Genomic DNA, 24,349 nt, shown 5'->3' on the forward strand with positions numbered 1-24,349 from the left:
TTGTGCTACAAATTATATTTTTATTGCTATTATTTTCATGTTAGTAGGAAACCCTCGCAAGCAACCCTTTTATTGTGCTACCGATTTTATTTTTATTGCTATTATTTTCTTGTTAGTAGGAAACCCTCGCATGGAACCGTTTTATTGTGCTACTGATTATATTTTTATTGCTATTATTTTCTTGTTAGTGGGAAACCCTCGCAAGGAACCGTTTTATTGTGATACCGATTATATTTTTATTGATATTATTTTCTTTTTAGTGGGAAACCCTCGCAAGGAACCGTTTTATTGTGCTACCAATCATATTTTTGTTGTTATTATTTTCTTGTTAGTAGGAAACCCTCGCAAGCAACCGTTTTATTGTGCTACCGATTATATTTTTATTGCTATTATTTTCTTGTTTGTAGGAAACCCTCGCAAGCAACCCTTTTATTGTGCTACCGATTATATTTTTATTGCTTTTATTTTCTTGTTAGTAGCAAACCCTCGCAAGGAACCCTTTTATTGTGCTACCAATTATATTTTTATTGCTATTATTTTCTTGTTAGTGGGAAACCCTCGCGAGGACCCGTTTTATTGTGCTACCGATTATATGTTTATTGCTAATAATTTATTGTTAGTAGGAAACCCTCGCAAGCAACCCTTTTATTGTGCTACCAATTATATTTTTGTTGCTATTATTTTCTTGTTAGTAGGAAACCCTCGCAAGCAACCCTTTTATTGTGCTACCGATTATATTTTTATTGATATTATTTTCTTTTTAGTAGGAAACCTTCGCAAGAAACCGTTTTATTGTGCTACAGATTATATTTTTGTTGTTATTATTTTCTTGGTAGTAGGAAACCCTCGCAAGCAACCCTTCTATTGTGCTACCGATTATATTTTTGTTTTTATTTTTTTCTTGTTAGTAGGAAACCCTCGCAAGTAGCCCTTTTATTTTGCTACCGATTATATTTTTATTGCTATTATTTTCTTGTTAGTAGGAAACCCTCGCAAGCAACCCTTTTATTTTTCTACCGATTATATTTTTGTTTTTATTTGTTTCTTGTTAGTAGGAAACCCTCGCAAGTAGCCCTTTTATTGTGCTACCGATTATATTTTTATTGCTATTATTTTCTTGCTAGTAGGAAACCCTCGCAAGCAACCCTTTTATTGTGCTACCGATTATATTTTTCTTGTTATTATTTTCTTGGTAGTAGGAAACCCTCGCAAGCAACCCTTTTATTTTGCTACCGATTATATTTTTGTTTTTATTTTTTTCTTGTTAGTAGGAAACCCTCGCAAGTAGCCCATTTATTGTGCTACCGATTATATTTTTGTTTTTATTTTTTTCTTGTTAGTAGGAAACCCTCGCAAGTAGCCCTTTTATTGTGCTACCGATTATATTTTTATTGCTATTATTTTCTTGTTAGAAGGAAACCCTCGCAAGCAACCCTTTTATTGTGCTACCGATTATATTTTTGTTGTTATTATTTTCTTGGTAGTAGGAAACCCTCGCAAGCAACCCTTTTATTGTGCTACCGATTATATTTTTGTTTTTTTTTTTTTTTCTTGTTAGTAGGAAACCCTCGCAAGTAGCCCTTTTATTGTGCTACCGATTATATTTTTATTGCTATTATTTTCTTGTTAGTAGGAAACCCTCGCAAGCAACCCTTTTATTGTGCTACTGATTATATTTTTATTTTTATTTTTTTCTTGTTAGTAGGAAACCCTCGCAAGTAGCCCTTTTATTGTGCTACCGATTATATTTTTATTGCTATTATTTTATTGTTAGTAGGAAACCCTCGCAAGCATCCGTTTTATTGTGCTACCGATTATATTTTTATTGCTATTATTTTCTTGTTAGTAGCAAACCCTCGCAAGCAACCGTTTTATTGTGCTACCGATTATATTTTTGTTGTTATTATTTTCTTGGTAGTAGGAAACCCTCGCAAGCATCCCTTTTATTGTTCTACCGATTATATTTTTTTTGCTATTATTTTCTTGTTAGTAGGAAACCCTCGCAAGCAACCGTTTTATTGTGCTACCGATTATATTTTTGTTGTTATTATTTTCTTGGTAGTAGGAAACCCTCGCAAGCAACCCTTTTATTGTGCTACCGATTATATTTTTGTTGTTATTATTTTCTTGTTAGTAGGAAACCCTCGCAAGGAACCCTTTTATTGTGCTACCAATCATATTTTTATTTTTATTATTTTCATGTTTGTAGTAAACCCTCACAAGCAACCGGATTATTGTTATGCAAATCTTATTTTTATTGCTATTATTTTATTGATATTAGGAAACCATCTCAAGCAGCCGTTTTATTGTGCTACCTATTATATTTTTATTGCTATTATTTTCTTGATAGTAGGAAACCTTCGCAAGGAACCGTTTTATTGTGCTACCGATTATATTTTTTTTGTTATTATTTTCTTGTTAGTAGGAAACCCTCGCAAGCAACCCTTTTATTGTGCTACCGATTATATTTTTGTTTTTATTTTTTTCTTGTTAGTAGGAAACCCTCGCAAGTAGCCCTTTTATTGTGCTACCGATTATATTTTTTTTGCTATTATTTTCTTGTTAGTAGGAAACCCTCGCAAGCAACCCTTTTATTGTACTACCGATTATATTTTTGTTTTTATATGTTTCTTGTTAGTAGGAAACCCTCGCAAGGAGCCCTTTTATTGTGCTACCGATTATATTTTTATTGCTATTATTTTCTTGCTAGTAGGAAACCCTCGCAAGCAACCCTTTTATTGTGCTACCGATTATATTTTTTTTTTTATTATTTTCTTGTTAGTAGGAAACCCTCGCAAGAAACCCTTTTATTGTGCTACCGATTATATTTTTGTTGTTATTTTTTTCTTGTTAGTAGGAAACCCTCGCAAGTAGTCCCTTTATTGTGCTACCGATTATATTTTTGTTTTTATTTTTTTCTTGTTAGTAGGAAACCCTCGCAAGAAGCCCTTTTATTGTGCTACCGATTATATTTTTATTGCAATTATTTTCTTGTTAGTAGGAAACCCTCGCAAGAACCCCTTTTATTGTGCTACCGATTCTATTTTTGTTTTTATTATTTTCTTGTTAGTAGGAAACCCTCGCAAGCAACCCTTTTATTGTGCTACCGATTATATTTTTTTTTTTTTTTTTTTTCTTGTTAGTAGGAAACCCTCGCAAGTAGCCCCTTTATTGTGCTACCGATTATTTTTTTATTGGTATTATTTTCTTGTTAGTAGGAAACCCTCGCAAGCAACCCTTTTATTGTGCTACAGATTTTATTTTTGTTTTTATTTTTTTATTGTTAGTAGGAAACCCTCGCAAGTAGCCCCTTTATTGTGCTGCCAATTATATTTTTATTGCTATTATTTTCTTGTTAGTAGGAAACCCTCGCAAGGAACCGTTTTATTGTGCTACCGATTATATTTTAATTGGTATTATTTTCTTGTTAGTAGGAAACCCTCGCAAGCAACCGTTTTATTGTGCTACCGATTATATTTTTGTTGTTATTATTTTCTTGGTAGTAGGAAACCCTCGCAAGCAACCCTTTTATTGTGCTACCGATTATATTTTTTTTGGTATTATTTTCTTGTTATTAGGAAACCCTCGCAAGCAACAGTTTTATTGTGCTACCGATTATATTTTTGTTGTTATTATTTTCTTGGTAGTAGGAAACCCTCGCAAGCAACCCTTTTATTGTGCTACCGATTATATTTTTGTTGTTATTATTTTCTTGTTAGTAGGAAACCCTCGCAAGCAACCGTTTTATTGTGCTACCGATTATATTTTTGTTGTTATTATTTTCTTGGTAGTAGGAAACCCTCGCAAGCAACCCTTTTATTGTGCTACCGATTATATTTTTGTTGTTATTATTTTCTTGTTAGTAGCAAACCCTCGCAAGCAACCGTTTTATTGTGCTACCGATTATATTTTTGTTTTTATTATTTTGTTGTTAGTAGGAAACCCTCGCAAGCAACCCTTTTATTGTGCTACCGATTATATTTTTGTTTTTATTTTTTTCTTGTTAGTAGGAAACCCTCGCAAGTAGCCCTTTTATTTTGCTACCGATTATATTTTTATTGCTATTATTTTCTTGTTAGTAGGAAACCCTCGCAAGCAACCCTTTTATTGTACTACCGATTATATTTTTGTTTTTATTTTTTTCTTGTTAGTAGGAAACCCTCGCAAGGAACCCTTTTATTGTGCTATCAATTATATTTTTATTGATATTATTTTATTGTTAGTAGGAAACCCTCGCAAGGAACCGTTTTATTGTGCTACCGATTATATTTTTCTTGCTATTATTTTCTTGTTAGTAGGAAACCCTCGCAAGCAACCATTTTATTGTGCTACCGATTATATTTTTGTTGTTATTATTTTCTTGGTATGAGGAAACCCTCGCAAGCAACCCTTTTATTGTGCTACCGATTATATTTTTATTGCTATTATTTTCTTGTTAGTAGGAAACCCTCGCAAGCAACCGTTTTATTGTGCTACCGATTATATTTTTATTGCTATTATTTTCTTGTTAGTAGGAAACCCTCGCAAGGAACCCTTTTATTGTGCTACCGATTATATTTTTATTGTTATTATTTTCTTGGTAGTAGGAAACCCTCGCAAGCAACCCTTTTATTGTGCTACCGATTATATTTTTATTATTTTCTTGTTAGTAGGAAACCCTTGCAAGAAGCCCTTTTATTGTGCTACCGATTATATTTTTATTGATATTATTTTCTTGTTAGTAGGAAACCCTCGCAAGCAACCCTTTTATTGTGCTACCGATTATATTTTTATTGCTTTTATTTTCTTGTTAGTAGCAAACCCTCGCATGGAACCGTTTTATTGTGCTACTAATTATATTTTTATTGCTATTATTTTCTTTTTAGTAGGAAACCCTCTCGAGGACCCCTTTTATTGTGCTACCAATAATATTTTTTTTTATATTATTTTAATGTTATTAGGAAACCCTCGCAAGGAACCGTTTTATTGTGCTACCAATTATATTTTTATTGCTATTATTTTCTTGTTAGTAAGAAACCCTCGCGAGGAACCGTTTTATTGTGCTACCAATTATATTTTTATTGCTATTATTTTCTTGTTAGTAGGAAACCCTCGCAAGCAACCGGTTTATTGTGCTGCCAATCATATTTTTATTGCTATTATTTTCTTGTTAGTAGGAAACCCTAGCAAGCAACCCTTTTATTGTGCTACCAATTATATTTTTATTGCTATTATTTTCTTGTTAGTGGGAAACCCTCTCAAGGAACCCTTTTATTGTGCTACCAATTATATTTTTATTGCTATTATTTTCTTGTTAGTAGGAAACCCTCGCAAGCAACCCTTTTATTGTGCTACCAATTATATTTTTATTGCTATTATTTTCTTGTTAGTAGGAAACCCTCGCAAGCAACCCTTTTATTGTGCTACCAATTATATTTTTATTGCTATTATTTTCTTGTTAGTAGGAAACCCTCGCAAGGAACCGTTTTATTGTGCTACCGATTATATTTTTGTTGTTATTATTTTCTTGGTAGTAGGAAACCCTCGCAAGCAACCCTTATATTGTGCTACCGATTATATTTTTGTTGTTATTATTTTCTTGTTAGTAGGAAACCCTCGCAAGCAACCCTTTTATTGTGCTACCGATTATATTTTTATTGCTATTATTTTCTTGTTAGTTGGAAACCCTCGCAAGCAACCCTTTTATTTTACTACCGATTATATTTTTGTTTTTATTTGTTTCTTGTTAGTAGGAAACCCTCGCAAGTAGCCCTTTTATTGTGCTACCGATTATATTTTTATTGATATTATTTTCTTGTTAGTAGGAAACCCTCGCAAGCAACCCTTTTATTGTGCTACCGATTATATTTTTCTTGTTATTATTTTCTTGGTAGTAGGAAACCCTCGCAAGCAACCCTTTTATTGTGCTACCGATTAGATTTTTGTTTTTATTTTTTTCTTGTTAGAAGGAAACCCTCGCAAGTAGCCCCTTTATTGTGCTACCGATTATATTTTTGTTTTTATTTTTTTCTTGTTAGTAGGAAACCCTCGCAAGTAGCCCTTTTATTGTGCTACCGATTTTATTTTTGTTTTTATTTTTTTCTTGTTAGTAGGAAACCCTCCCAAGTAGCCCTTTTATTGTGCTACCGATTATATTTTTATTGCTATTATTTTATTGTTAGTAGGAAACCCTCGCAAGGAGCCGTTTTATTGTGCTACCGATTATATTTTTATTGCTATTATTTTCTTGTTAGTAGGAAACCCTCGCAAGGAACCGTTTTATTGTGCTACCGATTATATTTTTGTTGGTATTATTTTCTTGGTAGTAGGAAACCCTCGCAAGCAACCCTTTTATTGTGCTACCTATTATATTTTTGTTGTTATTATTTTCTTGGTAGTAGCAAACCCTCTCAAGCAACCCTTTTATTGTGCTACAGATTATATTTTTGTGGTTATTATTTTCTTGGTAGTAGGAAACCCTCGCAAGCAACCCTTTTATTGTGCTACCGATTATATTTTTGTTGTTATTATTTTCTTGTTAGTAGCAAACCCTCGCAAGCAACCGAATTATTGTGCTACCGATTATTTTTTTGTTGTTATTATTTTCTTGGTAGTAGGAAACCCTCGCAAGCAACCCTTTTATTTTGCTACCGATTATATTTTTGTTGTTATTATTTTCTTGTTAGTAGGAAACCCTCGCAAGCATCCGTTTTATTGTGCTACCGATTATATTTTTGTTGTTATTATTTTCTTGGTAGTAGGAAACCCTCGCAAGCAACCCTTTTATTGTACTACCGATTATATTTTTTTTTTTATTTTTTTATTGTTATTAGTAAACCCTCGCAAGTAGCCCTTTTATTTTGCTACCGATTATATTTTTATTGATATTATTTTCTTGTTAGTAGGAAACCCTCGCAAGCAACCCTTTTATTGTACTACCGATTATATTTTTGTTTTTATTTTTTCTTGTTAGTAGGAAACCCTCGCAAGGAACCGTTTTATTGTGCTACCGATTTTATTTTTAGGTATATTACTGTATTGTTAGTATGTAACCCTCACAATCTGCCCTTGTTTTTTTATACCGATAATATTTTTAGTTCGAATAATTTCAAGTGATCATGAAACCCTCTCGAGCAAACGTGTTATAGTGCTAACGCTCCTATTTTTATTGCTATTATTTTCATGGTATGAGGAAACCCTCGCAAGCAACCCGTTTATTGTGCTACCGATTATATTTTTGTTTTTATTTTTTTCTTGTTAGTAGGAAACCCTCGCAAGTAGCCCCTTTATTGTGCTATCGATTATATTTTTATTGCTATTATTTTCTTGTTAGTAGGAAACCCTCGCAAGCAACCCTTTTATTGTGCTACCGATTATATTTTTATTGATATTATTTTCTTGGTAGTAGAAAACCCTCGCAAGCAACCGTTGTATTGTGCTGCCGATTATATTTTTGTTGTTATTATTTTCTTGGTAGTTGGAAACCCTCGCAAGCAACCCTTTTATTGTGCTACCGATTATATTTTTGTTTTTATTTTTTTCTTGTTAGTAGGAAAGCCTCGCAAGTAGCCCCTTTATTGTGCTGCCAATTATATTTTTATTGCTATTATTTTCTTGTTAGTAGGAAACCCTCGCAAGGAACCGTTTTATTGTGCTACCGATCATATTTTAATTGCTATTATTTTCATGTTAGTGGGAAAACCTCGCAAGGAACCGTTTTATTGTGCTACCAATCATATTTTTATTGTTATTATTTTCTTGTTAGTAGGAAGCCCTCGCAAGCAACCCTTTTATTGTGCTACCGATTATATTTTTGTTTTATTTTTTTCTTGTTAGTAGGAAACCCTCGCAAGTAGCCCCTTTATTGTGCTGCCGATTATATTTTTATTGCTATTATTTTCTTGTTAGTAGGAAACCATCGCAAGCAACCGTTTTATTGTGCTACCGATTATATTTTTGTTGCTATTATTTTCTTGGTAGTAGGAAACCCTCGCAAGCAACCCTTTTATTGTGCTACCGATTATATTTTTGTTTTTATTTTTTTCTTGTTAGTAGGAAACCCTCGCAAGGAGCCGTTTTATTGTGCTACCGATTATAATTTTTGTGCTATTATTTTCAGGTTAGTGGTAAACCCTCGCGAGGATCAGTATCTGTGTGATGCAAATCTTATTTTTATTGTTATTATTTTAATGATAGTAGTAAACACTCGCTAGGAACCGGTTCATTGTTATACCAAGCATATTTTTATTTATATTATATTATTGATATTAGGAAACACTCGCAAGCAGCCGTTTTATTGTGCTCCTAAGTGTATTTTTGTTGGTATAATTTTCTTGTTAATAGGAAACCCTCGCAAGCAACCCTTTTATTGTGCTACCGATTATATTTTTATTGATATTATTTTCTTGTTAGTAGGAAAGCCTCGCAAGCAACCGTTTTATTGTGCTACCGATTATATTTTTGTTGTTATTATTTTCTTGGTAGTAGGAAACCCTCGCAAGCAACCCTTTGATTGTGCTACCGATTATATTTTTGTTTTTATTTTTTTCTTGTTAGTAGGAAACCCTCGCAAGTAGCCCTTTTATTGTGCTACCGATTATATTTTTATTGATATTATATTCTTGTTAGTAGGAAACCCTCGCAAGCAACCCTTTTATTTTTCTACCGATTATATTTTTGTTTTTATTTGTTTCTTGTTAGTAGGAAACCCTCGCAAGTAGCCCTTTTATTGTGCTACCGATTATAATTTTATTTATATTATTTTCTTGCTAGTAGGAAGCCCTCGCAAGCAACCATTTTATTGTGCCACAGATTATATTTTTGCGTTTATTTTTCTCTTTTTATTAGCAAACCCTCGCAATCAACCCATTTATTTTGCTACCGATTATATTTTTGTTTTTATTTTTTTCTTGTTAGTAGGAAACCCTCGCAAGTAGCCCCTTTATTGTGCTACCGATTATATTTTTGTTTTTATTTTTTTCTTGTTAGTAGGAAACCCTCGCAAGTAGCCGTTTTATTGTGCTACCGATTATATTTTTTTTTTTATTATTTTCATGCTAGTAGGAAACCCTCACTAGAATCCAATTTATTGTGCTACCGATTATATATTTGTTGGTATTATTTTATTGTTAGTAGGAAAACCACGCAAGAAACCCGTTTATTTTGCTCCCGATTATATTTTTTTTTTTATTTTTTTTCTTGTTAGTAGGAAACCCTCGCAAGTAGTCCCTTTATTGTGCCACCGATTATATCTTTATTGCTATTATTTTCTTGTTAGTAGGAAACCCTCGCAAGCAACCCTTTTATTGTGCTACAGATTATATTTTTGTTTTTATTTTTTTCTTGTTAGTAGGAAACCCTCGCAAGTAGCCCCTTTATTGTGCTACCGATTATATTTTTATTGCTATTATTTTCTTGTTAGTAGGAAACCCTCGCAAGCAACCGTTTTATTGTGCTACCGATTATATTTTAATTGCTATTATTTTCTTGTGAGTAGGAAACCCTCGCAAGCAACCGTTTTATTGTGCTACCGATTATAGTTTTTTTGATATTATTTTCTTGTTAGTAGGAAACCCTCACAAGCACCCGTGTTATTGTGATACCGATTCTCTTTTTTTTGTTATTATTTTCTTGGTAGTAGCAAACCCTCGCAAGCAACCGTTTTATTGTGCTACCGATTATATTTTTGTTGTTATTATTTTCTTGGTAGTAGGAAACCCTCGCAAGCAACCCTTTTATTGTGCTACCGATTATATTTTTGTTGTTATTATTTTCTTGTTAGTAGCAAACCCTCGCAAGCAACCGTTTTATTGTGCTACCGATTATATTTTTGTTGTTATTATTTTCTTGGTAGTAGGAAACCCTCGCAAGCAACCCTTTTATTGTGCTACCGATTATATTTTTATTGTTATTATTTTCTTGTTAGTAGGAAACCCTCGCAAGAAACCCTTTTATTGTGCTACCGATTATATTTTTGTTGTTATTATTTTCTTGGTAGTAGGAAACCCTCGCAAGCAACCCTTTTATTGTGCTACCGATTATATTTTTGTTTTTATTTTTTTATTGTTAGTAGGAAACCCTCGCAAGTAGACCTTTTATTGTGCTACCGATTATATTTTTATTGCTATTATTTTCTTGTTAGTAGGAAACCCTCGCAAGCAACCTTTTTATTGTACTACCGATTATATTTTTGTTTTTATTTTTTTCTTGTTAGTAGGAAACCCTCGCAAGTAACCGTTTTATTGTGCTACCGATTATATTTTTATTGGTATTATTTTCTTGTTAGTAGGAAACCCTCGCAAGCAACCCTTTTATTGTGCTAACGATTATATTTTTATTGCTATAATTTTATTGTTAGTAGCAAACCCTCTCAAGAAACCCTTTTATTGTGCTTCCGATTATATTTTTGTTGTTATTATTTTCTTGGTAGTAGGAAACCCTCGCAAGCAACCCTTTTATTGTTCTACCGATTATATTATTGTTTTTATTTTTTCCTTGTTAGTAGTAAACCCTCGCAAGTATCCCTTTTATTGTGCTACCGATTATATTTTTGTTGCTATTATTTTCTTGTTAGTAGGAAGCCCTCGCAAGTAACCCTTTTATTGTGCCACCGATTATATTTTTGTTGCTATTATTTTCTTGGTAGTAGGAAACCCTCGCAAGCAACCCTTTTATTGTGCTACCGATTATATTTTTGTTTTTATTTTTTTCTTGTTAGTAGGAAACCCTCGCAAGTAGCCCCTTTATTGTGCCACCGATTATATTTTTATTGCTATTATTTTCTTGTTAGTAGGAAACCTTCGCAAGCAACCGTTTTATTGTGCTACCGATTATATTTTTGTTGTTATTATTTTCTTGGTAGTAGGAAACCCTCGCAAGCAACCCTTTGATTGTGCTACCGATTATATTTTTGTTTTTATTTTTTTCTTGTTAGTAGGAAACCCTCGCAAGTAACCCTTTTATTGTGCTACCAATTATATTTTTATTGCTATTATTTTCTTGTTAGTAGGAAACCCTCGCAAGCAACCCTTTTATTGTGCTGCCTATTATATTTTTATTGCTATTATTTTCTTGTTAGTAGGAAACCCTCGCAAGCAACCCTTTTATTGTGCTACCGATCATATTTTTATTGCTATTATTTTATTGTTAGTAGGAAACCCTCGCAAGCAGCCGTTTTATTGTGCTACCGATTATATTTTTGTTGTTATTATTTTCTTGGTAGTAGGAAACCCTCGCAAGCAACCCTTTTATTGTGCTACCGATTATATGTATATTTTTATTTTTTTCTTGTTAGTAGGAAACCCTCGCAAGTAGCCCCTTTATTGTGCCACCGATTATATTTTTATTGCTATTATTTTCTTGTTAGTCGGAAACCTTCGCAAGCAACCGTTTTATTGTGCTACCGATTATATTTTTGTTGTTATTATTTTCTTGGTAGTAGGAAACCCTCGCAAGCAACCCTTTGATTGTGCTACCGAGTATATTTTTGTTTTTATTTTTTTCTTGTTAGTAGGAAACCCTCGCAAGTATCCCTTTTATTGTGCTACCGATTATATTTTTATTGCTATTATTTTCTTGTTAGTAGGAAACCCTCGCAAGCAACCCTTTTATTTTACTACCGATTATATTTTTTTTTTTATTTTTTCTTGTTAGTAGGAAACCCTCGCAAGTAACCCCTTTATTGTGCTACCAATTATATTTTTATTGCTATTTTTTTCTTGTTAGTCGGAAACCCTCGCAAGGAACCGTTTTATTGTGCTACCGATTATATTTTTATTGCTATTATTTTCTTGTTAGTAGGAAACCCTCGCAAGCAACCCGTTTATTGTGCTACCGATTATATATTTGTTGTTATTATTTTCTTGGTAGTAGGAAACCCTCGCAAGCAACCCTTTTATTGTGCTACCGATTATATTTTTGTTTTAATTTTTTTCTTGTTAGTAGGAAACCCTCGCAAGTAACCCTTTTATTGTGCTACCGATTATATTTTTATTGTTATTATTTTCTTGTTAGTAGGAAACCCTCGCAAGTAGCCCTTTTATTGTGCTACTGATTGTATTTTTGTTTATATAATTTTCTTGTTAATAGGAAGCCCTCGCAAGTAGCCCCTTTATTGTGCTACCGATTATATTTTTATTGCTATTATTTTCTTGTTAGTAGGAAACCCTCGCAAGCAACCCTTTTATTGTGCTACCGATTTTATTTTTGTTTTTATTTTTTTCTTGTTAGTAGGAAACCCTCGCAAGTAGCCCTTTTATTGTGCTACCGATTATATTTTTATTGATATTATTTTCTTGTTAGTAGGAAACCCTCGCAAGCAACCGTTTTATTGTGCTACCGATTATATTTTTATTGATATTATTTTCTTGTTAGTAGCAAACCCTCGCAAGCAACCGTTTTATTGTGCTACCGATTATATTTTTGTTGTTATTATTTTCTTGGTAGTAGGAAACCCTCGCAAGCAACCCTTTTATTGTGCTACCGATTTTATTTTTGTTGTTATTATTTTCTTGATAGTAGGAAACCCTCGCAAGCAACCGTTTTATTGTGCTACCGATTATATTTTTGTTGTTATTATTTTCTTGGTAGTAGGAAACCCTCGCAAGCAACCCTTTTATTGTGCTACCGATTATATTTTTGTTGTTATTATTTTCTTGTTAGTAGCAAACCCTCGCAAGCAACCGTTTTATTGTGCTACCGATTATATTTTTGTTGTTATTATTTTCTTGGTAGTAGGAAACCATCGCAAGCAACCCTTTTATTGTGCTACCGATTATATTTTTGTTGTTATTATTTTCTTGTTAGTAGCAAACCCTCTCAAGCAACCGTTTTATTGTGCTACTGATTATATTTTTGTTGTTATTATGTTCTTGTTTGTATTATACCCTCTCAAGCAACCCGTCTATTGTTCTACCGATTATATTATTTGTTATATATTTTTCATGTTAGTAGTAAACCCTCGCAAGAAACACTGATATTTTGAAACCTATTCTATTTTTGTTTATATTATTTTCTTGTTAGTAGGAAACCCTCGCAAGCAACCTTTTTATTGTACTACCGATTATATTTTTGTTTTTATTTTTTTCTTGTTAGTAGGAAACACTCGAAAGTAGCCCTTTTATTGTGCTACAGATTATATTTTTATTGCTATTATTTTCTTGTTAGTAGGAAACCCTCGCAAGCAACCGTTTTATTGTGCTACCGATTATATTTTTATTGATATTATTTTCTTGTTAGTAGCAAACCCTCGCAAGCAACCCTTTTATTGTGCTGCCGATTATATTTTTGTTGTTATTATTTTCTTGGTAGTTGGAAACCCTCGCAAGCAACCCTTCTATTCTACTACCGATTTTAATTTTTTTTTTATATTTTACTTGTGAGTAGGAAAGCCTCGCAAGTAGCCCATTTATTGTGCTTGAGAGTATATTTTTATTGATATTATTTTATTGTGAGTAGCAAACAATCACAAGCAACCCTTTTATTGTGATACCGATTGTATTTTTATTGCTATTATTTTATTGGTAGTAGGAAAACCTCGCAAGCAACCCTTTTATTGTGCTACCGATTATATTTTTGTTTTTATTTTTTTTCTTGTTAGTAGGAAACCCTCGCAAGTAGCCCCTTTATTGTGCCACCGATTATATTTTTATTGCTATTATTTTCTTGGTAGTAGGAAAGCTTCGCAAGCAACCGTTTTATTGTGCTACCGATTATATTTTTGTTGTTATTATTTTCTTGGTAGTAGGAAACCCTCGCAAGGAACCCTTTTATTGTGCTACCGATTATATTTTTGTTGGTATATTTTTCTTGTTAGTAGGAAACCCTCGCAAGGAATCCTTTTATTTTGCTACCGATTATATTTTTATTGCTATTATTTTCTTGTTAGTTGGAAACCCTCGCAAGCAACCCGTTTATTGTACTACCGATTATATTTTTATTGCTATTATTTTCTTGTTAGTAGGAAACCCTCGCAAGGAACCGTTTTATTGTGCTACCGATTATATTTTTATTGCTATTATTTTATTGTTAGTAGGAAACCCTCGCAAGCAACCCTTTTATTGTGCTACCGATTATATTTTTGTTGTTATTATTTTCTTGGTAGTAGGAAACCCTCGCAAGCAACCCTTTTATTGTGCTACCGATTATATTTATATTTTTATTTTTTTCTTGTTAGTAGGAAACCCTCGCAAGTAGCCCCTTTATTGTGCTACCGATTATATTTTTATTGCTATTATTTTCTTGTTAGTCGGAAACCTTCGCAAGCAACCGTTTTATTGTGCTACCGATTATATTTTTGTTGTTATTATTTTCTTGGTAGTAGGAAACCCTCGCAAGCAACCCTTTTATTGTGCTACCGATTATATTTTTTTTTTTATTATTTTCTTGTTAGTAGGAAACCCTCGCAAGTAGCCCTTTTATTGTGCTACCGATTATATTTTTATTGCTATTATTTTCTTGTTAGTAGGAAACCCTCGCAAGCAACCCTTTTATTGTGCTACCGATTATATTTTTGTTTTTATTTTTTTCTTGTTAGTAGGAAACCCTCGCAAGTATCCCCTTTTTTGTGCTTCCGATTATATTTTTATTGCTATTATTTTCTTGTTAGTTAGAAACCCTCTCAAGGAGCCGTTTTATTGTGCTACCGATTATATTTTTATTGCTATTATTTTCATGTTAGTAGGAAACACTCGCAAGGAAACGTTTTATTGTGCTACCGATTATATATTTGTTGTTATTATTTTCTTGGTAGTAGGAAACCCTCGCAAGCAACCCTTTTATTGTGCTACCGATTATATTTTTTTTTTAATTTTTTTCTTGTTAGTAGGAAACCCTCGCAAGTAGCCCCTTTATTGTGCTACCGATTATATTTTTATTGCTATTATTTTCTTGTTAGTAGGAAACCCTCGCAAGCAACCCTTTTATTGTGCTACTGATTTTATTTTTGTTGTTATTTTTTTCTTGTTAGTAGGAAACCCTCGCAAGTAGCCCCTTTATTGTGCTGCCGATTATATTTTTATTGCTATTATTTTCTTGTTAGTAGGAAACCCTCGCAAGCAACCGTTTTATTGTGCTACCGATTATATTTTAATTGCTATTATTTTCTTGTTAGTAGCAAACCCTCGCAAGCAACCGTTTTATTGTGCTACCGATTATATTTTTGTTGTTATTATTTTCTTGGTAGTAGGAAACCCTCGCAAGCAACCCTTTTATTGTGCTACCGATTATATTTTTGTTGTTATTATTTTCTTGGTAGTAGGAAACCCTCGCAAGCAACCGTTTTATTGTGCTACCGATTATATTTTTGTTGTTATTATTTTCTTGGTAGTAGGAAACCCTCGCAAGCAACCCTTTTATTGTGCTACTGATTATATTTTTATTGTTATTATTTCCTTGGTTGTAGCAAACCCTCGCAAGCAACCGTTTTATTGTGCTACCGATTATATTTTTGTTGTTATTATTTTCTTGGTAGTAGGAAACCCTCGCAAGCAACCCTTTTAATGTGCTACCGATTATATTTTTGTTGTTATTATTTTCTTGGTAGTAGCAAACCCTCGCAAGCAACCGTTTTATTGTGCTACCGATTATATTTTTTTTGTTATTATTTTCTTGGTAGTAGGAAACCTTCGCAAGCAACCCTTTTATTGTGCTACCGAGTATATATTTGTTGTTATTATTTTCTTGTTAGTAGCAAACCCTCGCAAGCAACCGTTTTATTGTGCTACCGATTATATTTTTGTTGTTATTATTTTCTTGTTAGTAGGAAACCCTCGCAAGCAGCCCTTTTATTGTGCTACCGATTATATTTTTTTTGTTATTATTTTCTTGGTAGTAGCAAACCCTCGCAAGCAACCGTTTTATTGTGCTACCGATTATATTTTTGTTGTTATTATTTTCTTGGTAGTAGGAAACCCTCGCAAGCAACCCTTTTATTGTGCTACCGATTATATTTTTTTTGTTATGATTTTCTTGGTAGTAGCAAACCCTCGCAAGCAACCGTATTATTGTGCTACCGAGTATATTTTTGTTGTTATTATTTTCTTGGTAGTAGCAAACCCTCGCAAGCAACCCTTTTATTGTGCTACCGATTATATTTTTGTTGTTATTATTTTCTTGGTAGTAGGAAACCCTCGCAAGCAACCGTTTTATTGTGCTACCGATTATATTTTTGTTGTTATTATTTTCTTGGTAGTAGGAAACCTTCGCAAGCAACCCTTTTATTGTGCTACCGATTATATTTTTGTTGTTATTATTTTCTTGGTAGTAGCAAACCCTCGCAAGCAACCGTTTTATTGTGTTACCGATTATATTTTTGTTGTTATTATTTTCTTGATAGTAGGAAACCTTCGCAAGCAACCCTTTCATTGTGCTACCAATTATATTTTTATTGCTATTATTTTCTTGTTAGTAGGAAACCCTCACAAGGAGCCGTTTTATTGTGCTACCGATTATATTTTTATTGCTATTATTTTCTTGTTAGTGGGAAAACCTCGCAAGGAACCGTTTTATTGTGCTACCGATTATATTTTTGTTGTTATTATTTTCTTGGTAGTAGGAAACCCTCTCAAGCAACCCTTTTATTGTGCTACCGATTATATTTTTGTTGTTATTATTTTCTTGGTAGTAGGAAACCCTCGCAAGCAACCGTTTTATTGTGCTACCGATTATATTTTTGTTGTTATTATTTTCTTGGTAGTAGGAAACCCTCGCAAGCAACCATTTTATTGTGCTACCGATTATATTTTTGTTGTTATTATTTTCTTGGTAGTAGCAAACCCTCGCAAGCAACCGTTTTATTGTGCTACCGATTATATTTTTGTTGTTATTATTTTCTTGGTAGTAGGATACCCTCGCAAGCAACCCTTTTATTGTGCTACCGATTATATTATTGTTTTTATTTTTTCCTTGTTAGTAGTAAACCCTCGCAAGTAGCCCTTTTATTGTGCTACCGATTGTATTTTTGTTTTTATTATTTTCTTGTTAATAGGAAGCCCTCGCAAGCAACCCTTTTATTGTGCCACCGATTATATTTTTGCTGTTATTATTCTCTTGGTATTAGCAAACCCGTACAAGCAACGATTTTGTTGTGCTACCGATTATTTTTTTTTTTTTTTTTTTTAACTATTACCACTAAGAGAATTGTAAAACCACATTGGTGTTTTGTTAAAATTTGTAGCTCAGTGGGTGGTACTAGAAAATAACGTTTGACAAATTAAGATTTAAAGAACAAAGTTATAAAAAGAAACAACTACTTGGTTTTGTGGACGCTGCAGGATGTTGTGAAACCTTGAATCTCAAGCTAGCTTTTAATCCAAAGATTTGTTCTTTACTTATTTATTTGATGTCTCGCTACAACAATAATTTAGCACTTTCCTATTATTAGTTTTTATAAAATGATGTTAGGTGTCAACTCTTATAGGGGTACAGTAATCAATGGAGCGTACTATAGTAACATGACACGAATTGTATAGGTTTCGATACTGAATTTGTTTTTGTTTCCTCAGATTCTGAAATCTGTGCCCTGGTTCACTGAAAGAAATTTAACAGATATGTCACTTGGAGGTTTGATGATCATTATTATCTTGAGGACAGTACAATATAACATATTGAAAACAAGGGTAAGTTCATTTTCGACACTCTTATTGTGTCTTTACTTTTTGTTTAACTTTACTGTTTGAAGAACCCAGACTGTGAACGAGGCTGACAAATTATTTTAGAGGGACAGGGCCATGGTTTGAATGAATTCAAACATCTGCAGTCATAAGCCTGTTCAAAGATTATTTTAAAGGAACGGGGTCATGGTTTGAATGACTTTAAACATCTGCAGTCATAACCAGTTCATAACATACAAACATGTAAAATTTTTGTTCAAGTCTGTCTTCGCCACTATTTGTTTTGAATTTGTATGAGTTGAACGCAATCAAAAGGCCTAAACGACCATAAAGCAGAAAAAGCATATGTTTCTTTTTAATCACAAAGGTTTGGTTTAATACCCCCCCCCCTTTCCTTACGTATAGTTTAATTTGAGTGATTATTACTTTAATATATGCAAATATGTCGAGCTAAGAAAGTAAATCAGTGAAAGTCTTCGCGCCATTAATTTTTAACTAAATAAAATTGTAGTGAAGCAAAGCGACCCTTGGATTAGTATCCCCACCGGTAATATCAGAATTTGAGGTTGTGCTAAAAAAATACTATGCTTTCAAAGAGTGAGGTTACATTTTGCCTTAATCGAGTCCCCCCACCTCCTACTCTGAGAGTTAGACTTTTGTTCACCCGTCTGTAAATATTTGTACATGAAAAGGTTTTTGGGTGCGTTTTAGGACAAATATGGGATGGATTTGAGGCATAGTGATGGTTGCAGCAATAGCTCCAACCTATCAAAGAACGAATCACGGACCGTAGTGTCCAAAAATTTCAAAATACCTTTTAAAAAAACTGGCTACTGCAGAAAAATTAACATTTGTATCTGAATCAGGAATTGCAACTATTAGTTCGATTACTCTTAATGGTATCGAAAGCAAGTTTGTGGGAAATCCGAAAAATACCTGAAACTCCTCAAAAATGGCATCCGGTCGAAAAGGAGGGTAAACCATCTTGGAATCGCCATTGCCGAATATCCTATACGGAAGGCTTGCAGCCAGCCACCTTGAGCAACGCGAAAATTTTTTTTTTTTGCGCTGTCCTCATTTCTTCTTCTTTGCTGGTAGCGGGGCGCTGGAACAACATAGAGGGCTATTTAAGGGATGATTTGAAAGAAAATTGTTATGTCTATGCCTTTTGTAATTGACAAAACATAATATTTGAAATATAATGCAATTTTTGACAAAATATTGAAATAAAAATATGGGAGTTGAAAAAGGTAATGCAAAATATTTGGAGGATGGGGAAGGGGGGATGCAATTTGGAGGGCAAATCTTGATACTAATTGAATACTTAAAAGGGAGGCAAGTAAGAGTGATGACAACGTAGTTCGTTCTTTACTAGTTCCTGCAAAGAAAACAACGAATGGTTTTTCCTGTGTTTGACATATTGATAAGTTGTGATGTAAGGTCAAAGAGTATCATGGTTCCAGAGACAGCTGTAACCTAGTAAAGAACGAACCACGGCCCATAGTAACTGAAAATTGCTTTTTTTAAATATTTATAAATGGGGCTGTCAAATCAAGACTTTGAAATTTGCAATATGTAAAACTTTAAAAACGAATAACAATTAATACATAAAAACTTGGCTTTTAATTCCGATTCAAAATACATAAACTTTATGAAGTTTAAGTTTATCCACCAAAATATCGCTCAAAATCCCAAAAAGAAACTATAACTTGGATGGCAAAATTAGTGATGAAGACCCAAAATTGAGGATATAACTCGTTCCTGACACATCATCATACAACTTGATTACTGTAGTACATAGTCTTTACTACAGAGTGAGCCACCACAGCCACTGTATTGCAGTGGCCTACAGCCACTGTTTTGCAGTAACTGTATATATAGGAGTATTTTGGATTTGATGATATTGTATATTTATGTGGACATTGGCCACGAAGTCCTAGGGCCAAGTATCATAAATTATGGAAAATACTCACAGCTCGGTCATTATTTTCAGAAAGGCGTGAAATAATCACCATTTAATAAATATATACTTGATTTATCTTGATTTGTAGGCTATGTATATTTGAATAATAAACACAGATTTATACTCAATAAGCTCTTATAAACTAATTTCTCAAAAGGTGTCAAAAATTTATAATGGTTGCAGTGAGAGTGGGTAAAAGTTTAGAAAAGTATCTTGTGGTCTATCTTTTTGTAAATCGTGAATTATCCCAATCTGGAACTATCCCTATCTGGAACTGTCCCAATCTGGGTGGGAAGGGAGAAAATGCCGGATGTACGAAAATTACAAGCACAGCAAGTTACATGCCTGAATTTCAAAATTCTATTTAATGGTAGAACTTCTATTCAATTTTTTTATTCTGACGTCATGGCGGTTTTTTGATGATATTTGATGATTGCCTTTTTTGAACTCCTTCGACACGAAGAGCCCTGGTATGGAAGAAAAAAAAAATAATACATTGTGCCAACATCGTTCTTTACTTAGGCAGCGCGATTGCGCTGCCTATGATTAAAGATCCCTCAACACAAATAATTGACGCTTCTTTCTGGTAAAAATATTCATAATTTGTGGATATTCAATTAACGAGTTGGTTAATTACGAATTAAGTCATCTAACACATTTTCAGAATTATAAAGTGACTTTTCAGTAAGGTCTCTGATTTTGGTATTAAACAAGACTTTTCAAATTTAAAAATTACTATCGTTATTTTGCCTTTGGGGAAATTTTTCCTCATGGGGAATTTTCCATATTAAATAGATTTGATTCATGTCTTTTTCTGATTCTAATGTGGGACCTATGGTTTTAAGCTTTTACAAGTTTTATTAAAAATTCTGTTGTTGTTCTAGGATAGATACTTGCATAGTAATTGTCTTGCAACGCTGGCAAATATGGCATCTCGTTTTCGCAATCTTAGCACATATGTCGCACAACGTTTAGTCAGTTTCTTGGAAACCATGTCTAAGCGATATATGAGACAAGTCACTTTGGTTAAAAATTCTGTCAAAATTGAAGTAAATGGAGAAGTTGGCCAACATCCTCACAAGGATCAGTCAGTAAGTATATGATTGAATCTGAGGTTATAAAAACTGTAAAATCTTGTTTTGTGTGTACCGAGGACAGTGATAAGGAATCCTGATTGTTTAAATTTGTTGAATGGAAACTTGTAATAACTTGTCCCTGGACCCTTCTTGGTGGTTTATTGTGTTTGGGTGTAATCTTTGTCTAGGTGCCGGTAGGGGTGGGTAGGGTCAAGGCCTCGTTCAAGTGCTTATCTGTGCAAATTACGAAAGTAGAAAAACATATTTTTTTTCTCGCTGAATAATTTTAGAACATTATATATGTTTTTTATTTCAAATATATGTGGGATACTACAAGCATATCAGTTTGTCAAAATACAAGCATATCTGTTTGCAGTTATCCGTGAATGCAAGTGCAGCTCAAAGAAAATTTTCTAAGGTCTTGGTATTATTTCATGAATTTAATTTGATTTAGATGCTCAACAAATTCAGCACTCAATAAAGTGATTCAATTTACAGTATCCCCCCCCCCCCAAAAAAAAAAAAACGTTGATTAATAAAGAATTCAGTTAAATAATAATGAGCCTGGACCCTCTAGTGCTGCTTGACAACATCGCTAAGGACCTGAGGACCAATACTCCCAGGAAGATGACCCCCTTCCTTCACTTCCTTCACTTATGCCAGTGACTCCCTCACTTATTTTTTTCCAGATTAGAGATTTATAAATATTGTTATATTATTTACGTTGTGTTATTTTATTATTTCCTTGTGGATAATATTGTTTTTTTATTTTACTCCGCATTTATTTTATATTGCGGGTTATAAATAAACTTACTATTATCGCCTAGACAGTAAAATGTTTAGTACTAGGGCAATTTGTCAGAAAAATCTCGATTATTCTGCTTGTTTGAAGTGTCAAAATTTTTCATAAGCTCTTCTTTAAAGACAGTTTTCTTTCTGAAGTTTTTTAGTAGAGAAGATGTGTGGGGGGGGGGGGTAGGAAAAACAGAAAACGTGTTCCTTTTCAAATCAATTAGTGATTTCCATGCGATCGTGTATTTGCATGTCTATCGTTTTAAGGTGCGAAAATTGAATCTGATGTGTCGAATCTGAGAAGAACAAAAACATAGATACCTTGGAAGCATAAAAGCATTTGTGTGGGCTATTCTGAAACTGGAATGATAACCACGAACAAGTTTTGTTTTTGAAAATAAAAATCAACCTCACCAGGAAACCCTGTTCAAAAAACAACTGTGAAACCGCAACTTATAATTTTTGAGAAATATAAGCCAGCCCTCTTAGAAAAATTTACATGATGGACTGTACTTGAAAAAGGAACCTAATTTTCTGGCTAGTCTTTTATTTTATTTTTTCATAAAATCATGTTTTCTTCGCAGAAAGTACAATTTTGGGGATTCTTTGTAAATTTTCAACCATAGAAATATTAAAAATTGTATTGTCTATAGATAAAAATTATGAATAAAATCCATTCAAACTTTTTTTTACCCAATATTTGTTTTTTCTTAGCCTAAAAGTTTCCGTTTTTTATAAAGGGGCTTATTCTTTGCAGGTACAAGACTTGGAAGCGACTGAAGAAATTTTGCAGATGATTTTGGGAACATTGAATGCTGTCTTGTATTCTCAGTTGAGCAACAACCCTAATTTAGTTTATGCTCTGTTGTATAAAAAGGAGATTCTGGATATTTTCAAGAACAATTCTACTTTCAGTGACTTGACCTATAACATCGCAACCGTGAGTTCTTAGCTATAGCAAGTTTTTAACCTATTCTCTACCTTTAATATTCAATATTATGTTAGTTACAGCAAGGAGAAAACAAATTATTGTCATCTTCTTCCATGTTAACAAGTTTGCTCTAATTACATTGATTTATTAATTAATTTTTGTGATGCTGTTGATCTTGTGACATATATGGTGAATTCTGTGGCATTTTTTCGTAAGTAATAATACTATTCCTAAAGCGTCCGTCAGGAAGTGTAGCCAAATAACCCCGCCCTTCTTACGCATTGCGGCTGTTCCAAATTCTCAGCCAGTAAATACTATTCAAAATTTGATTTGGTCTTTTTTTTATATCTCGATTTAACTTGTTTATAGTGATTGTTTTTAGGGCACACATTATCGGCTGGATCATTTTAGGGAGGGGATCTGTTTCAAATAATTTTCAAAATGTTGATTGTTTACAATTTTAACAGAAGGTGCTTTAGAGGTCAGGGGTCCTTGAATTTTTCAAAATAGGATTTTTTTTTTAATTCTAAATTCTACACTTAAGCTGTTAAGAATAAAAATGTCTGAATATTCGCTGAAAAAAAATATATAAACAACTAGTGCCACTAAAGCTTACTTTTCCTAAATAAAACGAAATCAAAATATAGAAAAAACACTGCAGTGACAATTTTCTTCAAGACAGGGGCCCGTTATCCATATATTTTATTTCATTTTTTTATGTGGAAAGGTAGTGTGATCGAAATACTTATTTAAGTATGATGTTTTTTTCTGTAGTTTTCGGGAAGAAGATCTATTTGGTAATGTCTGCTTAGTGGGCATGTCCCTTCGTTCCTTGTGCTCTCCTGAATGACCTCTCTGTTTGTCACTAATTTCTTATCGTTTTGGATTGTTTGTGTGAACAAAATCTTTTGTGAGTCCCTCGTTTATTTTCAGATTGTGGGTCACTTTAGCAAATCTTTAAGTCAAAATGACGAAGTCCTGGCTGTGGAGCAAATCTTTGAGTTTATAAAAGCCGGAGCGCAAGAATTCTCGAAAGATCGCTTAAAGGTGAGAAAATAATAATTAAGGGTAATTCACAAAACCTAATGAATATAAATTCCTTCATAAGGTTCAATTAAATGAATGGGCGTTTCAGAAGTCAATTTGGGCAGGTCCACTTGTAACAATTTTTGAAGCTTCGGCATCAAAACACTTAATTGATTTTTATCTTTGAATAGTTGCAAGTAAATTCTCTTTAAAAAGCTATTTATATAATTCTTTAACTGAAAATGATAAAAAAAATTCAGAGAGAATGAAAACAATTCAGTTTTTATGCTGCTTTTGCAAGAAAGATAATGGCGTGTTATTGTTTTGTCGTTCGAAAGCTGAAAGTCAACTTTGTCCATTCACTTAATTGCATGTTGACATAGGTTGAAAGCAGAAATTTTTCTTTTCTTAGGCAAGTTAAATCATTTCCTAAACAAAAATCGAGTTAGTATCCGACGAAAAAATCTAGTTACTAATGATGGCAAGGAGCAGGCATCTTTTCTTTTCGGCACAAGCTGCAACTTTGAACTTGTCGCGAAGTCTTAAGATTTGCGGGGGAATAAACCTTAAAATACAAAGGAGTCAAAATTAAATATTTTCTACCCCCTGGCTCCATCTTCGGTTTGAACCACATATTCGCATATTGTCATTGTATTTTGAGCAGCATCACATTGTTGATTTTTAAATTAAAATCAACTTGGTGGAAGTGATGGAAAATGTGATGCCATGGCTAATTGGAGTAAAGCCAAGACAGATAGTCTCAGCGAGAGGCAAAGCTGGTATAACCATTTTCGGAATTGTATAAAAAGGATTCATTTCACTTGTTGATAGATAGTCTATAAAAATAATTGGAGACCCCAGTTTCTGATTCATATCGGAAAACTGGTATTTTCTACTATTTTTCTTTTTGCTCTTATGCAATTATTAAGATTTTTTCATTGCGTAAATCCTCAACTTTGTTGCCACAATTGAA

At 33.1% G+C, this 24,349-nt stretch overlaps 1 protein-coding gene across 2 annotated transcripts in view; it reads left to right on the forward strand.

The window, feature by feature from the left end:
• Window positions 1–24,349, forward strand: part of LOC148943634 (dymeclin) — a 113,029-nt gene that overhangs the window by 83,498 nt on the left and 5,182 nt on the right. For both annotated transcript variants that reach the window (XM_089100873.1, XM_089100874.1), the window contains 4 exons: window positions 17,481–17,594; window positions 20,436–20,642; window positions 22,177–22,359; window positions 23,284–23,397. In XM_089100873.1, coding sequence (XP_088956999.1) covers window positions 17,481–17,594; window positions 20,436–20,642; window positions 22,177–22,359; window positions 23,284–23,397 — 618 coding nt within the window. The remainder of the gene's footprint in view (window positions 1–17,480; window positions 17,595–20,435; window positions 20,643–22,176; window positions 22,360–23,283; window positions 23,398–24,349) is intronic.

Source organism: Artemia sp. Qi Xiang Cuo, chromosome 15 (genome assembly GCF_049724085.1).
Source record: "Artemia sp. Qi Xiang Cuo chromosome 15, ASM4972408v1, whole genome shotgun sequence".
Lineage (NCBI taxonomy): Eukaryota > Metazoa > Arthropoda > Branchiopoda > Anostraca > Artemiidae > Artemia > Artemia sp. Qi Xiang Cuo.